The 17984-nt window shown below is 49.0% G+C and overlaps 1 protein-coding gene across 2 annotated transcripts in view; it reads left to right on the plus strand.

The window, feature by feature from the left end:
- Positions 1-17984, plus strand: part of SLIT3 (slit guidance ligand 3) — a 597102-nt gene that overhangs the window by 478587 nt on the left and 100531 nt on the right. The window contains exons 10-12 of one of the 2 annotated variants that reach the window (XM_024753367.1): positions 3429-3500; positions 8378-8449; positions 11874-11945. In XM_024753367.1, coding sequence (XP_024609135.1) covers positions 3429-3500; positions 8378-8449; positions 11874-11945 — 216 coding nt within the window. The remainder of the gene's footprint in view (positions 1-3428; positions 3501-8377; positions 8450-11873; positions 11946-17984) is intronic. The other variant, XM_024753366.1, reaches the window with a different exon arrangement.

Raw genomic sequence — 17984 nt, forward strand, 5'->3', positions numbered from 1 at the left:
CTGATGCTAAAGCTGCTTTTTGTCCTTCACACTGAATTCTTGTCACTGGGAGTATGGATCTTTGCATGCTTGTTCCAAGCCATGTAAAACCCACCAGAGGCTGCTGCTGTGTAGAGCCTGTGTGTGTGCCCACACACGTGCGTGTGCACACACACCCCAGACTTCCTTCCTTGACCGAGGGGCAGTTTTCTTGAGGATAAGTGGGCAATGACTAAAGGAATAGAGGTGCCTCCGCAGCAAACGGTATTCAGCGAAGCTCAGTGACTGAGACTGCAGGCTTTCCAATTGGATGAACTTGAGTTTGAGTCCCGGCTGTAGCTCTTCCTGGCTTTGTGAATATGGACAAGTGACTTACTTAACATCTCTGAGCCTCGGTGTTCTCATGTTTAAAGTGGGAGTAGTGATAACAAACAGGGTCTGCCTCAGAGAGGTGTCAATACTAAGTTAGATGTACGGTGCAAAGCTCTTAGTCTGATGCCTGACTTACAAGTACAAGCTGATACATAGTAGCTCTTACTGTTATTATCCTCACCCTTGCCTTAACTTTACATCTGAAGTACACTGACAAGCTCTAATGCCCCCTGGGGCAAGGCTAACCCACATCATGTCCTGGCCTTGGCACCCTGTAAGGGTGTTGCATGTCCAGCGGGTACCCACAGCAGCATAAGAGGCAGAGAGACTGCAGAAATAAAGACCATCCCCAGAGTGTGCAAGGGTAGAGCGTACAGGATACACAGCAACGTCCCTGCCAGGGTTAACAGGCTAAGATGGGAATTCTTTGTTCTTTGTTCAAAGCCACACCTTTGCACTCTATTTGCATATTTTATACATATATTGTTATATATGTGTGTGTATATACACACACATGCATCTATATTCCATCTTCCCTCAACTCCTACAGCCTTTTTACAACATACCTACTTCTGCAGAGACTGCATGATGTCTCAGAATGAGTACTGGGGTCTTCACCCCTTAAACTTTTCTGGGACTTTGGGAAAGCTATTTTAGTATATGGACTTCACTTTCTCTGTTTTCAAAAAATAGAGAAGGCAGTGCATCCAATGGACAGAAAGAGAAAGATGCCAGTTCCGCCACTTATTAGCTCTGGCACTTCGGATAGGCTCTTTGATCCATGTAGGTTTTATTTTCCTCGTCCACAAAGTAGGGCCAACACAGCTTGCCTCAGAAGTGTAAGGATTCACAGAGATAATAGACCTAAACCAACTCGATTCCATAAAGGACAACTCTTCTTGTTATGTTAGCAACAAAATCTGGCTCTGTGATGGACCGTCTTGAGCTGGTCTCTATCACCAGATTATTAAACTCCTTGGGGATAGGTATCACATCCTACTCACTGTTTCATCCTTCCCTTAGCTCTTGCACCCATTGCTAAAGTGGACGTTATGCATTATGAACTGCACGGTCAGCCAGCTGACCTGACTAGCTTGGGCTCTTGGCCTGCAGCTGGGAGCAGTGCAGAAACTGAGGGGATTGCCATCGTTACAGACAGTGGCTCTCTCCAGAGGCATCCTCCAGCCACAATCCCCCTGCCAAAATGGCAGGTGAACCCCAGGATTCCTGGAGAGCATTTGCCACCCGACTGGCAGCCCCAGAGGTTCACAGAGCTGCTGCCTTGGCTGAGAAATCCCTGAACTCTGCTCAGCTGGAAAATGAGAATGTCCTTGGAACTTCTCAGTCAAGGCAGCCTGCCCGGGTCTGCTGCCTCTGTGGGTGGCTATATCCAGGAGCCCGCAGCCTCTGCGACCTTGTGGCGTGCTTTTTTGGCTCACCACAGGCCAAGCAGGCCGCTGTCCAGCCAGCCTATGCCCACGTGCTCGACAGAGCACACTCCCCGGCTCCTCCGGCCCCAAAGAGGCTCTCTTAATAGACCGTGGCAGCCTCATTTGTAGACTCGATTCATCTGGCAGCCAAGAATGATCTGTCCTGATGCTCCCTCTCTCCTCTCACCCACCCTTCCTCTTTCTCCACCCCCCTCACCCCCTTCCTTCGGCCTGGAGAGTGATTTGTCTGTGTTATGGGTAGGCCTGACAAACCATTCCACATTAGCAGCTGAGATGTTGTTTGAAATGGGAAAATTGCTGGCAAACTGCTCCATTAGTGGTTCCAGTAACAAATACTCTCTTTCCCCCAATGAAGATGAGATTGCAGAGGCACAAATTAATACAACTGTCTCCCCTCTTCTGCAGCAGGGATTACTCTTCAAGATGAATGGGTTCATCCCAGCCAGAAGTGTGCATCCTCTAGATGGAGCCTCCAAGGGAGCCAGTTCCTCCCATGTCTGCCTTGTGCTCCCCTCAGCCCTCCCCTTGCACACACACACACACACACACACACACACACACACACACACACCACACACACACACTTTTTTGTGTCTTCCCAGCAGAGGGTTTGGGGATCATCCATGCCAAATGAGGAGGTGATGAAAAGATCCACACCTCGGAGAGACGGGAGATGTGGACCAGGCCACCATTCATCACCTCTAATAGAGGACCCCGCCTTCCGCTCATGCCTGTTTCCCACCACACCTGTTCTTGGCGACGGGAAGTCATTTGATAGATGAAAGAATGAAGAATGAAAAGGCTTCCTCACTCCCCATGCTCCTTCTCTTCCAAGGAAGCTCTGGGCCCTGGGCCTGCAGCATCTCTTGTTCTTTCCAGAGTAATAGGAGAGAGAGCAATTCAGCAAAGTCCGTAAGGCCATAAAGCTACAGATTGTAGCAGCAACCCAGGGGAGTGATCCATTCGGGGCCCCTGGGGCCCTCAGGATATCAGGGAGCCAGTTTGATGAATGTCAGGCTGGGAGCCTAGAGACTTGAAGGCTATTCTTCATCATATTAGAACAGCCCATTGAAAAACCCAGAAACAAATACTGAATCGTTAGGTTGTACACCTGAAACTAAAGGTATATGTCAATTATACCTCCATTAAAAAAAAGGAAAAGCCCAGAAATGCAGTCTCTGCCTGTACTGCACCCCAGCAGCAGGATGGTGGAGGTTTTCACTGAATGGTGACATGCTTCCAGAACAGGTGGGCATTGCTATCTGTCCATCTGTCTTTACTCTTCCTTCTCTTTATCCCTTTGACTTTTTCAGCATTCTGGTTACTTCCTACGGCATTTTCTGAAGATGACAGCTACCTCCCAAAGACAACTTAACGTAAACGAGAACCAAACATGCTCAAGGAGAAGACATCTTTTCTAGCTTTCTCCCAGGGGTATCAGACCCTGAGCTGGCTGCCCCACACACCAGAACCCCAGTCTCTGGCTTTCGGACGGTGTTTACCAAGTCTCCCTCCTCTAAGAATGTATGCCACGTGATGGGAGAGACCGTCCTGTCCTCAAGGCCCCCGGCAACCATGTGTTGATGGGTGGATGGTTAATCGACTCTTTTCTGCTCTGTTTCTCAGACGTCTGGAACAGAACTCCATCAAATCCATCCCTGCCGGAGCCTTCACCCAATACAAGAAACTGAAGCGAATGTGAGTCTCCCCTGGAGAGAAATGGGCCCAAATGCTTTCAGTTCGGGGGGTACTATGTGTAGTGGGCAGCCTGCCCAGATGAAAGGCTACGTCACAATCCTCAGGAGAGTGCAGTATCAGACCTGGAATGGCTCCCAAGACGGGGAGGTGAGCCCAGGGTGCTGCGTTCAGATGGGGCGGTGTATGGGTTTAGGTACCTCAGATCTAAGGGCGACTCCAACTAGAGTGAAGTAAAATTATCTGGGTGGGAGGTGGGGCTGTGTCAGCCTAAAACAATCCCATCTCACCATTTGATTGTCCCCTGGTTTGGGGGATGCGGACCTCAAGTAGGAGCTTCAGTAGAGATGTGGCCGTTTCCCTATATCATCCTACAGCACCGTCACCAGCATCCCTACTACCATGCACGCATTCATCTAACAAATTCTTAGCCAATGTCCACCAGGAGCAAAGAACTGTGCTGGGATCTGTGGGTAGAGGGTGAACTAAAACGAAGTCTCCTCTGATGGAGCTTGCGTATTTGAGTGGGAGGGCACAGAAATAAAACCAAGTAAATGTCAGAAACTGACCAGTACTAGAAAGTAAAACAAAAGAAGGGAAGGGGCTAGAGGTTGATGGAGGGGTGGTCTCTAGATGGGTTGACCCATGAAGGCCTCCGTGTGCAAGCGACCTGAATGAAGGACGGGAGTGAGTCTAGAGGAGTTCTCAGGAGCATATGCATGGATGGTTTGCAGAATAGAGAGGAGGAACAGAGTGAATGAAGAGAAAGTGGTGGGGATTGTGCTGGAGACGTAGATAAGGGCCAGCTCCCGTGGGCTCTTTAGACCATGGTAAGGACTTTCTAATCTTTCTAAGTGAGATAAGAAGCCTTGGAACCTCCCTTGCCCATATGATGATCCCCAGCATGGCCATTACCACCATATCCAATACCACGCCATCACTGCAGCCTATCAGTACCTGCTGACACCAACACTGCAGTGTACCTTCCCTACTCCACTGACAGCATCTGAGCCTCACGGCCCTCATCCCTGCCATCGTGGTAACGTCATCAGCACCACCCCTCGCCATCCCGTGACCACCCTGAGCACTGATCTGTGAGTCACTCAGAGCGGGGTGCTCTGAAGGGAGGCCAGTAGGATTCAGAAACAACCCAGCCATTGCCATCACAGATATTAAGAGCCTAGGAGGGAGGCTCCTGTCCCTTTTCCAGGCTAAGAAATCATTTATTATAGCCCAGTAATCACGATGCTGCTTTCATTGCGCTTGCCTACTCCCTCTGGCCCCCCACACAGAGAAAAGAGAGAGGGCAGATAGAAATATGCACGGACTTGGGTTTTGTTCCCTTCCACCACGGGCTGATTCATCGGTTTCCCTTGAGTAGGAGGGCCTGCATTAAAGAGGTTAAGTGTCTGCTTGCTCCTTTTATGTTAAAAATAAACATCCCTGCGAAACAGTGGCATTGGTACGCTTTACCCTCAGATCATAGGAAGCCAACTTCCCATCTCCCTGGATGGAAATCCACACCAAACAAGATTTTCTCCTGGTACAGTTCCAGAAGTAGAAACCAACGTGATGCGCCAGCCCTAAGCACATACTCCTTCCCTCCCTTTGGCAGCATTCCTGCTGGAGGAGCTGTATAAATATAGGCCTTAATATTTAAACCTTGGGCCATTAATCTCCTGGCCTCCCTGCTTCTCCAGCTCACTCTCCATATGCACCCCCCCCAATTCATTTTTAAAGCCCAGCTTGATTATGCAGCCAGATAGTAATTTCAGTGAAAAATGACAAGTTCAGTCACTGCCCCAACCTATATCTCTTACATGATTTAAGTGACTGCTCTAATTTTTTGTGAAGTCCAGGTAATTTAGAGTGTGACTATGTTTTACTGTCCTTTCTCCATCCCACTGGAGTTGCCATGATCTGTGCATTCAAAATTCATAAGATCTTCTCCGTCACGACCTGGGAAGTAAATTTCATTTTTGATCGCTTCTGATGCTATTGATATTTACTATGATGCCCTTCCCCCCCCCAACCAAGGGGATGGCGGTAGGGAAGAGAGACCACTTAAAATTTTTTCTGACTAACAGAACTTCAGAAACCCAGACTGAAGTGCAAGGGCTTTGGAGAAGTAGGGTCCCTGGTGAAAACGGAATTTAAAACCCTAAGGGTGAACTCCTCCTAGGTATATGTGACCAGTTTATCTCTAATATCTCACAGAAAAAAGTTTTCCCTCGGCTATGAGTGAACCTCATCCTCTTCTTATCTCCAATGACAAAAAGAAAAAAAAATTTTCCTTGATTGAATGTTGAATGGCTTTGTCCCTGAAGAGGATGAATTTCTAGCGGTCAGCTTAGTGTAAAAAAAGTACTTCCAGGTGAAAACTAGTACCAAGATAGAGGCGCCATCTGCAGGGAGAGTAGCAGACGTTAGAGAGGATGCCCCAGTCTTACAGGGTTGGTTAACCGAGAGCGCTGACACTTGAAGGCCAAACCTTCAAAGGTGTTGAGTTCTTTCCCTCCCACGTTCTAAGGTAGAGCAATATTCCACAAGTTCCACCAGTTCCTAGTGTCTCACGCTTATAATCCCCGCTTGACCCTCTTCGGCACTGGAATTTACCACCTCTCTTCTGAACTGTATGCAAAGGCCACTTCTTCTCCGCCATCCAGTTTATCAAGCCCCAGGGGACTGGGGTAGGTTTGAGACAGACCAGATTCTGAAATACTGGTCTAAAGTATGACTCAGAAACCACCTGCCTGGGAATCATCTGGAGATTTGTTACGTATGCAGATTTCTAACCCCAGTTCTCCAGAGGGCCAAATCAGACCCTCTGTGGGTGCATTTTAATAAACACCCTAGTGAGTTTTGAGAACCACTGGTCATCGAGGGCGACCCAAACACCAGGAGTCAGCTGTGGGACCGCCTGAGCGTGGAGATGGGTGGGCACTGAAGCCTTCCCCAGTCTACCTTCCTGTCCAGGGCCACCACCTTCTGCACCCATCACGGTGAAATGGAAGGGAGACTGGAGATGCCAGCTCTGTACCCAAATCTCTGTGTCCAGTCACTTGTGGCTACAGGTCCTTTACCTGTGGCTGCTGTTCCCTTCCTGCAGAATGAAGAACTAAGATGAAGTGACCACCAGGGTCAGTTCCCAGCTAAACTATCACTTCTCCAGTTTCCACTCCCCAGCATCTCCAAATCACGAGACTTCTCACCTTGTCCTTAGAGACGGGTGCATCCAGGAGTCTAGCTCTGAACTAAAAACCAATTTGCCCTGACAAGGCTAAAGCAGAGGGCTTCCCCACTGGTCACAGAAACTCCTCTGACACGGTAGAGGGCCAAGGACCTTGAAGGGACATCACATTAAAAATGTCAGGAAAAAAAAAAAAAAAAAAGAAATTAACAAATGAGCACCGACCCTGCACGCTTGCCTGAAATGCCTTGCTAGGCAGCCAGGCTGAGGGCTAGCGAGATTAGGATAATCCGGAGCATTTGCTTGTTAAGACCCTTATACAAAAGCAGAGCTCTGAAGAAAAGGCCAGTGTAAGCTGACTAGTTTGCGAGCACAATCTGTGGATTTGTTAGAGGCGATCTCGCCTGCTAAAGGGATAAGCTCAGCAGCCGTGCCTAAGAAACCTTAACCTGTGGAGTATCTTTCAACTCGCGGGTCTTGGAAACAAGGAGGGAAGGGAGCAGAGGACTAGGCAAAGATTGTTGGGCGGCCCTTTTGAAGGATAGTAGAAGGAGGAGAGAAACAGGCAGAAGGACTGAGCTTAAGAGGCTGTGGGGCTGGGGCGTCTGGCCTCGCTGGAGGCAATTGCTAAGGAATCTGCTTAGATGTTCTTGCTTCTCAGTATTCCCTTCCCTCCTCCTTGTTGATCCTCCAAGACCCCAGCTCTCCCTCTTCTCCACAAAAGCAAAGACCCATTGATTTATTTTGGTAAAGAAAAGGAACCGGAGAGGTTCATTGTAGCTGGAAATTGGAGCATCTCCCCTTCCAGGGACAGGAGCCCCGAGGCTGTCCCGGAGCTAATAACTCCTAAAGAGAAGTCTCCCTCCTCAGGAAAGTGTTGTTAGCGAGACGGGTGCTCAGAAGACCCTGGGGTGCTGCAGAGTGAGCAGCGTCTGGGTCAGGGAGATTCCTCTGTGCCAACGAGGCCAGGTTAGCTGCCTTCTAACACACAGCATCCTTCTCGCTCACATTATCCCAAAGCCCTGATCATCATCGCCCTGGGCTTGTTCCCGTCTCACGAGGACCGCCAGCGACAAGCCCACATCTCAAAGCCATCCCATGAGAATCTCATGATGTCTTTACATCACCCGGCCTGGAAGATGCACTTGAACCAGACAGAGACTTAAGTCACTGCTCAAAACCTCCATTCAGGTCAGGAAGGAAAAGTCACCGGGGAGGCGAAATGACCTAGGATTTCTGGGGACAAAAATAAGCATTTGCCAAGGCGTGAGGCAAGAAAGTGAGGCTTACAGGAACCTTGGACTGTGTTTGGGCGAGGCCAGCTTTTGCTTTGTTTATGCTATAATTGCTTGATTGTGAGACCTACGATGAGACCCTAATCTAACTGGCTTCCATTTCCCACCTGCAAAGTGAAGGCTCACGTGTGCATGGCCCTATGTCAAAGTCAAGGTGCCACGAGTGAGCATTCTTTGAAAGCCAAGAAGAGTGGTACAAATAAAGTGCATTTTATCATGCGGCAGTTGAACTGAATGATCCTTAAGCCCCTGCTCGCGCACTATGAATAAATAAATTGATTAAGTGAGGAATTCATCCTCACCATTTTGCATGCCTGAAATGCTTGGTCCACACTTTAGGAACGGCCATAGCACACCTTGAGCTATGTTCTCAGAGTCTCTGGTTAATTTTTCAGAGACATCAGCAAGAATCAGATCTCGGACATCGCTCCAGACGCCTTCCAGGGTCTGAAATCGCTCACATCTCTGTAAGTGGGGAGCAAAGCGCGTAGGGTGTGGGTGGGAGCATGGGCGAGGGGGGCGTCCATATTTTTCAGGGGGTGTTTATCAAGGTTTTATGTTCCCTTACACACTTGTGTCAACCTGGTAAAAGAAACAAATATTTCTTCAGGGGAAATTGATCTTGGGGAATATTTCTACAAGCCCAAATGCATTCTTTTTATTGATTAAGTGCCCAGCAGCCTTCCTGGTTATTGGCTTCTGATTCAAATGCATCTTCTCGTCTCACCGCCCTCCCATCCCACATGCCTAGGCAGTGCTGTCCGGGGAGGTGGAGGGAGAGAGTCGTAACGTATGATTATTACCACGTGCACATTTTACCCGTGCGCGTGACCTTGTCAAGGAAGGAGCTCATTTTCTTCCTCTGATGTGAAGCCTTTTTCTCCAGACCAACCTCATGGCTATTGTCCTGAGAAAGCATTAACCCCATCCTATAAGCCTTTCTTTTCTTTGATTTTTAAACCCTAAAGCAGCCTAGTGGATGGAACCAAAGCTGTGCCCACCAGGGGCTCAGAGACCCTCAGGGGCAGGGAAGTACAGAGCTTAGTCCTGATTTCTGCCAGTGACTCGCCCTGTGGCACAGGGACTGTCACTTGAGTCTTCTGTGTGCATTCCCTCACAGGCAAAATGGGGACGATGACACCTTTCCTGCCTGACACACACTCATGATTACAGTCCCAACAATCATTGGCAGTACTTATTGAGCACCTACTGTGTACCTGGTACTATTCTAGGAGGCTTGCAAGTTTCACCCTCACCATGACCTAAAATATAGGGTCTATCCTCTCCTGTCTTTAATGGTTGGAGAAATTGGGTGATCTAAGCTCCACGCAGACAGAGGTCTTTATTTCTTTTGATCCTGGCTGAATCTCTGGCACCTCAAACAGTACCTGGCACGTAGTTATCGTGCCAAAAAAAATGTGTTGAATAAATAAACGCAACTTATCCAAAGTCCGCGGTAACAAGCGAGAGAGGCAGGATTTAGACCCAAGCAGTCTGACTCCAGAACCGTCCTCTTGGTCCCCATGCCGTGCTGCCCTCCTGAGATAACATAAAAAGTATAAGATACAGCAAAGGTATCATCAGTTGATACTTTTTGTATTATTTGGTGACCTGCCCACCCGGGCAAGAGTGAGGATGCTCAGAGGCAAGCTGTCCATGCTTGGTGTCTCTGTGCAACCGGTTTGTTTAATGGATAAGTGGGCAGGTAACAAGACACACATTCTTCCCCCACCTGGCCCTATCCCACTGGGAAGGGGCTGAAGACAGGGAAGTCTCTTGATTCAGTTGTTGCCCGCTGCTGGAGGAGTAAAGTAGTTTCATTTATCGGGTAGAACATCTGGCTGGGATATCAGAGACAGGATTGTGTGTGAGATCAGTGTCTGCTTATTGCGCTGAAGATCACAGAGGAGAAGGGAGAGTGGCCACCTGCCACCGCGGTCCTAGGGGGCTACTCTTTGTTGCGGAGCACGGGCTCTAGGCACACGGGCTTCAGTAGTTGTGTCACGTAGGCTCAGTAGTTGTGGCTCGCGGGCTCTAGAGCACAGGCTCAGTAGTTGTGGCACACGGGCTTAGTTGCTCCACGGCATGTGGGATCTTCCCGGACCAGGGCTCGAACCCGTGTCCCCCGCAGTGGCAGGCGGATTCTTAACCACTGCGCCACCAGGAAAGCCCAGAGCTGTTCATTCTTTCAACAGATATTTATTGTGTTAGATCCTATTCCGATTTCGACTCTAGGGACCCAGCCATGAGCAAGCGACATGATGTCACCACACACAGAACCTCTACTCAAGGGGGCCGGTGCGGGAGGCACAGAAAATGTTTAAAATAAATTAATGTATAAGTAATATAACATGACGTAATGAAAAGGGATGAAGAAATAAAAATAGAGTGACAGGTGGTAGAAAATGTTGACTAAGATATTCAAGAGAAGCTTCCCAAGGACGAGGTGTTTGAGCCCAGATCTGAAAGGTGGGAAGGAAAGTCAAGGAGAGATCTGGGGATAAAGCCAGACAGGTCCACACCCAGGTGCCCCGAGGTGGACCCACAGCCCACGTCAGCCTGCCGGAGACTGGTTTGGACCCACTGAGGCTTAGAGACGCCCCATACGGACACATGATTTGAGGAACCCCTCCCCCCCGCCCGCCCCGTTGTCCCTCCGGCTTCTGCTACACTGCAGGTTCTAACATCAGCGAACAGACAGTGACACGACTGCATTTGGCACAGTGAGCAGTGGGACATTAATAATATGAATTACAAATGCAAGCCTGAGCCATTGTGCTGACTTTTATTTAGCCGTTAGTTTGCTGAAACATTCATGAAACACACCCGCAGGCTGAGCGGGAGGCTCACTCTTCACTCCTGGTGGCGTCTGGAAAATGGGGAGTTGGGTTTATCGCTCCCATTGACCGTTTCCTCATCCTAATATTTGGCCTCCTCGATGACACATCACAGTCTGAATTTGCAATCTGAGTGGGGATCGAATCCTGCGTTCATTCAAGGCACTCCAGAGCTCGAGAGGGAATTTTTTTTTTTAATTCTTCTTAGCTAAGTTCCCTCCATCTCGGAGGAGGCTGGACCCAAGAGACAGCAAAGTCTGTGCCATGGATGAGAGCAGAGAGAGGCCAGCAGTGTCTTCGGGGGAGGCAGACCCAGTACACTTCTTCCCCAAGCCTCACAGATCACCGGAGACCAGCCCTTGAATAGGACACCCAGTGTGAGGGACTCTGTAGGCTGGAAGAGAGAAGGGTAAAAGAATTCTGAGTTCCTTAGCTCTTGGAGCTCAGAGGCTAGGAAAAAAGGCTGTAATGTAGAAGCTGCTGGTACCGCGATAACAATTCCTTGCTCCCTAGTTTTTCCTAAGAGCCAGTCCTTGACTCAGTGGTCCCTGAGCCATCTGGATAGGACGCCAGATACCCAAAGCCCTGTCTAGATGGATGATTAAAGGACTCAGCTCAGGAATTCCTAGGACGCAACAGGATATTAAAAGGAAACGTTCTATATAGGCTGTCAATACCCATTGAAGACAAGAACACACAGGGCCGGCCAGCTTCCCACACATCTTATTTATTGCTGGGGTGTGAGTCATGTTAGCAGCTCTGGGAGACACCACAAAGGGATTGCGTCTTCCTATTGTGGATGATTTATTGAGCTGGGCTGCCCAGGGGTAGAACAGGATGGAGCCCATTTCTCCTCGCCTCCCGGACAGCCTGCCCCTGCAACCCCCAGTGACACTAGCCCACTGTCTCACTGGGGAGGAGAAGGTGAGGCAGGCTGGGGAAGCCAGTGCTCTGAGATGCCCCCCAGAGTGGGCCAAGCTGGTGGCCTCCTACTTGAAGGAGTTCCAGTGGCCTCTCATCCGCAGTGACCACTGTCCTCTCTGCTCTTTTCCAGGGTGCTCTATGGGAACAAGATCACCGAGATTGCCAAGGGATTGTTTGACGGGCTGGTGTCCCTACAGCTGCTGTGAGTAGGAACTTTGTCACTAATCGTGTCTCTGGAACTATTTGCAGGCTCTTTCCTGCAAACTTTGAGCCGTGCTCCGTGGAGTTCTTCTTTTGACTTTATGCCCATTAAAAGGAAAAAAAAAAACATTTTTTTTTGAGCCGTCCACCCCGTACCTCCATCACCTCTTCTTGGCGGAAGGAGAGCCAGGGAGTTGGCAGAGGAAGCCTAAGGTCAATGTAAACGAGCTATAGATGATACAGCTCGGGAGCCTGGCCCAGGTATGAATCACTAACCTCAGGCTTAGGGGGCTAGAAATTAAGCCAGAGGTGAATCCTACAAAGGGAAGCATGGGGCAGGGGTGTGCTCGGAACTTAGGGAACTAAAATATTCGTACACCGTATTCCAATACGAAAGCTGAAACCGAGCTGCCGGTAGACGTGAGACCTTGAAGAAGGGTAGGGGTGGGGCAGTGAAGTAATTAGAGAAGGAACATGATCAGTCACCGCTGTGGCTCTATCTGGGTAAGATATGGCTGAGATGGGAAGCGTTTATTTAATTTCAAGGAAGATTTGTTGCCTCAAATTTTAAGCTCTGGGATTATTTATTTGCATTTGTTTCATTGTGGTCATTTGAGCTTAAATGTTTGAAGAAGATAAATGAACTCTGATGTGGAGAGGCCAGGAAAGGAAATCAGCTCATCCTGTATTTTAAGATTTTATGACTGGGGGAGAATTATCTCTGATTTGTGATCAGGTAGCCATAGTATCTATGGGTGTGGGGAGTGTGTGTGTGTGTGTGTGTGTGTGTGTGTACACGTGTGTGTGCATGCATGTCCATGTCTGCTCAGGGACCATGATGATTCCTATTGGTATTAGGAATTGATCTTGAGTATCCTGTGAGCAATGGAAGATACCAAGTTTCAGAGAGGGAAATGACTTGTCCTCAGTCACACAACAAAATAGGTGTGGAAGCTGGAGTAGAGCTTATGTGGTCCTGTGGCTCAGAGGCCTCCCAGACCTCTGAATAGCACAAGATGTATGTTCCCAGAGGCGTGCGTCTGAGTACAGATGAATGTGTGTGCGTGTACATGCACATTTGTATGTGTGCCATTGTAAAATCACCTCTAAGTCACAGGCAGGAAGGAAGGGGCCTGGGGCCTCCCTGCTCCCGTGGGCAGTTAAGTGAAGCTCCATTATGAGCTTGCGCACCATGTAGTCAAGTTGTGGCTCCGGATGGGTGGGCGGCCAGGAGCAATGGTGAATAGAGGAAGGTTGGCAACGCATCTCACATGGTGACATCCAAAGAAAAAGGAAGTGAGACTTTTCCTTTAGCCTTTTCTTCTCACATTTACTCCCTACCCTTCCCATGTCCTGTTAAGACTCAGCCCTGGACAGAGTCTCCTAAGACAATATAAGAATGTGAATCATGTCCAGATGAGACGCCCCGCTAGTTTCCAGGCAGCACATCCATCACAGCAATAGTCAGGTTTGTTTCAATGAAGCCGAAAGCAAGAGAAAGAAAATTCTGTTCTTTTTCTCTGCATCCCACCCATCCAGCCCTTCACACCTCTGTCTCCGTGTCTATCTCACTCTCTGTGTCTCTGTGTACCTACCTACTAGTGTTCAAAGGTTGCAGCCCTTGGTGGGCCTTTGTGGCTCTTTGTTAGAATGACATGCCAGGGCTCTGCAGGGAGCTGGGGGGTTCACAGATAGTATTCTTTGCTTGTAGCAAAGAAACTGTAAGTTATAACTGCCACTATAAGGCCAGTTAACTGTAGCTATTAATCCCTTCCAAGAAGAGTAACAATAACATGGCCTAGAGTTAGATTTGGAGGTGGTGCGTTTCACTGGGCTGGAGTGAATATCCTTTTACAGTCCGTGTTTTGACCGCAGAAAGCTCTATGCCCTTGCATGCATTAAGGAGAAATGTAGCATGCGTCAAAGTGCCTAGCACAGTGCAGGGCATGTAGCAAAGATTCCATAAATGCATGTTTTGAGAGTCCGCCTGCCGATGCAGGGGACGCGGGTTCGTGCCCCGGTCCGGGAAGATCCCACATGCCGCGGAGCGGCTGAGCCCGTGAGCCATGGCCTCTGAGCCTGCGCGTCCGGAGCCTGTGCTCCGCAACGGGAGAGGCCACAACAGTGAGAGGCCCACGTACCGCAAAAAATACATAAATAAATAAAATAAAAAAGGAAATGTATCCCAGCTCCAGGCTGACAGCAGTCGTGAGATGACTGGAGTTAACAGGACTTTGCATGGATGGGGAAGGCAACTCTGGTTGAGTATCACCATTTTGAGCAGAGGGCGTTGAGTAGCTGGGAGTAAAGACAAAGCATCCCCCCTTCTCTCGAGACCGAGAGTTGACACAACTCAGGCCACCTCACTTTCCAGAAAGAACCAGCAACTGTAGCCGTCATTGGGCTTTGACCTGCTGTTGAGCAGTTAGAAAGCAGGTCCTGATTAGATCTAATTTAGCGTTCAGCCCGCGGTAGATTGGATTTCTCCTTGTTAGACTGGAGACACTCCGATAAGAAGGCTCTGATTAGAATACCCTGCTAGTCTGGGAAATTTCCTGTCCTTTGACTCAAAGACTTTTTGCAAGAGGTTTGTGTTTTTTTCTTCTCTCTCCATCTCTCAAGTTATGGGTGCATCACAAAGCCAAGCTGTCTCTGCCACCCAAAATGATCTTGGATGTTTCCTTTCTGGCACTTGTCATGATGCTACCAGGAGTAAAGCAGGTGCATTGTAGTTGGTTGTCCTGGCTGCCCATCTCCCCTTTCCCTGTTTCTCTAAACTTTTCAGCTATTCCACCACACTTGCCCAGCCTGTTCTGTACCCAGCCCTCCTGGGTCATTCTCTTGCCCTGTTTATTCGGGCAGATGGCCAATGATGATAGGAGAATGTCTCAGTCTTCAGAGTTTCTCAGAGGCTGCAGCAAATGGGTCTCCATGGACAAGCTTCAGCAGTCCTGGGAAGGACCCCCAAAACCCTATCCTCTTGGTGTCAGCCTCAAAAGAGTCCCCTCCTTTAGTTGGACTTCCAAAATCTTCAGGGCTTCCAGGACAGCCTCTCACCCAGCTGGTATGGAAACCTGTCCCATGCACCCTGGGACAAATCCTACTGCTCTTTTGCTGATAAGTTTCTGTGATAAGTTTTCTCAGTGTAGTTAGAAGGTTAGGAAGCTCTTTCTTATACTAAACCTCAGTAATGGCTTCTGGGAAACTCAGAAAAGGCTATTCTCATATTCTTCCAGTGTTTGAAAATAGCTGGTATGTCTCCCTGTAATTAATCCTAAACTGGTTCAGTTCCTGCAGACTTTCATTGTATAAACACACATTTGTTATTAGTAACAACCCTTATGATCTTCAGGGGAGCCTGTCAGTTTCCTTCCTTAAAACAAGCTGCTGGGACACGAGTCAGGTGCCCAGTAGGGCAAGAAGTGTGTTTAGAGACTCCCTCCTAAACTGCAGAGAACTGAAATTTCCCACATAGAGACATCTCAGAATCCAAGGTTAGGACCAGACATGCCACTGGGCACGCGCGCCCAGCTCTGATCACCCGAGAAGTGACCTGTCCTCTTCTCCCAGGCTCCGTCCATGCCCTTCCTCACCAGAAACAGAGTGAAACTCGCCGTTCCCCTGCCCACCCTGGCTCCTGGGTTTCTAGGATGTGAGTGGAGATGATGATCCTGAGTGTGCAGCCAGCCAGAGTGCCCCCAGATATGTCACCTTGCCGCTCAGGGGTCAGCCCTCCCCAAGGCGAGGGAAGCAAGCAGTCACTGTGTCTCCGGAGCCATCACTTTCCCCTCTGATGGGCAGCAGTAAGCTGCGCCGTTACAGCTCCCCCGGGGGATCGGCACATGCAGTTAGTACTCATTGATTGCATGGCATATGCACGGAAGAGGGATTCAAGTGAGGCAGGCAGTCATTTGAGGTGGAAGCTTTCGTGTAAATGCTGGCTCCGGTCGATGTTAAACCTGCTCCGGGAGGTCTTAACCAAACCAGACTGTCTTAGGGCTGGAATAAGTTAAGACAGCCCAGCACCTGTTGTTTGATTTTCTTGGAAGGCAGACAAGACCACTGGAGCATCTTGGAGTTTTCCAAGCAACATGCCAGTTACAGGGCAGTGAGCAAAACTCCGCTCCCTATAGCTCACTTTCCCTTATTGGCTGTTTTGCAAGTACAACTACTGCTGCTGATGACAACAGCTACCATTTATTGAATACTTAATATGTTCCAGAACCTGTGCTAAGCAATTTCATATACATCATCTCATCTAACCTTTACAACCATGCTAAGAGAAAGGTATTGTTCAGAGGCCCATTTTATAGATGTAGAAACTGAGCAACTGACGGGTTAAGTAACTTGGCCATTGTCTCTCAGCATGTAAGTGATGGAGCGTTGGAACCCAAGCAGTCTGAATCTGGAGTCCACACCAGAGATATCTGCTTCTGACCCAGTCATGGGCCAATCTGCAGAGCTAGTTTTGTGATACACGAAACAAGAGTTCCTCACTGGCTCAAGCCAAGGAGGGAGTACTGTGGAACTGATGCTTTAACAGCTCCTCTTGTTAAGCCTCAGTCTAAATCACAGACCCCTGTCTCCCATGGAACTTCCTCTGGTTGACTGTCCTCACCCCACTAAAGTTCGAGCTGAGCCCTGTAAGAGGGCAATCAAGAAGCCGCTTGTTCTTGGGCTTCCCTGGTGGCGCAGTGGTTGAGAGTCCGCCTGCCGATGCAGGGGACACGGGTTCGTGCCCCGGTCCGGGAAGATGCCACGTGCCGCAAAGCGGCTGGGCCCATGAGCCATGGCCGCTGAGCCCGCGCGTCCAGAGCCTGTGCTCCGCAACGGGAGAGGCCACAACAGTGAGAGGCCCGCGTACCACAAGAAAAAAAAAAAAAAAGAAGAAGCTGCTTGTTCTTAAAGACTGGGTTGAGGTGAGATGATGAGAATTCTCCCCCGAAGTAGAAGCAGACTTCCTTTGTGATGCATTTTTGAGGGAGGAATTCTTCCCTCTCTTGTGTACCTGGAACTTCCTAAGGAAAGCTCTTGAGGGGACTTAAATTCTGGAATCATTCCATGCTTTGGTCATTGAGTGAATGGTTTATCCCTCTTAAAGGACTGATTAGTAACCAGGTAGCAGTCAGATAGACAAGTTCTACCCTAGTAGCTGTTGGGGAGGGAAGGGGCAAGCCAGGTCACACTAGGTGAGGCCCTTGATCTCCTGAGAGCAGGTGATGGCGCCTTCATCTGGTCTCTCAGAAGCTCAGCTTCCCTCTGATTACCTTAGGAGGTCCCCGTTGCTTGCACCCTCTTCCTCGTGCCCTCCTATATCTGTGGATCCAAAGGAGGTCCTATTTTTCAGACAGGCCACCCTGTTGCTGCACTTCAGTTTGAGTCACCATGACAACCCACAGCCCATGATCAGCAGTGCAGTCATTATCAGGAGAGAAGAAAGCGTCATCATTGCCCCCAGGGACTTGGAGGGCTCCTCTTGTTTCTTTGTGTGAGTGTTTAGCATGGCGTGGCCCACAGCACCCATTCACAGGCTCAGAGAAGATTCTGGGCGGGGTCAGAAGTCCTTGACCTCGTGGCACCAGATGTCACCAGGTTCTTCCCCATGTCCAGCCTCAGGAGGTTGCCAAAGGTCAAAATAAATCCCCCGTATTTCATATGGGAAAGATAATAGCATGTTTGTTCTAAGGCAAGAGAGTGGTCCTTATTACAATTAGTAGATAAAGAATTTCAGGGTGGCAGAGGGTTAATTCTAAAGAAATTTTTTTAAAAGAGAAAGACACAATAATGAGAGGGGTTAACTCTAAATCCTGCAGCTTAATCAGAGGTCCAGAATGGCTCCCCTAATTGGCAGCCTCACTAATAGTTAATGCCAGTGCTTAATAGTGGGAAATACTTGCAGGGATACACAGAGAACTTTTTTTGATAACAGAGAGCCTTTGTAACCCATTCCTGAAAAATGATTCCCCTACAGGAGGAGCCAGAGAAAGGGTTATGCCATGGGGTTGTTGGTACATCTTTCCCTTCCTCTGGATGCTTCTGA

This window comes from Neophocaena asiaeorientalis, unplaced genomic scaffold, assembly GCF_003031525.2.
Source record: "Neophocaena asiaeorientalis asiaeorientalis breed wild unplaced genomic scaffold, Neophocaena_asiaeorientalis_V1.1 scaffold268, whole genome shotgun sequence".
Taxonomy (NCBI): domain Eukaryota; kingdom Metazoa; phylum Chordata; class Mammalia; order Artiodactyla; family Phocoenidae; genus Neophocaena; species Neophocaena asiaeorientalis.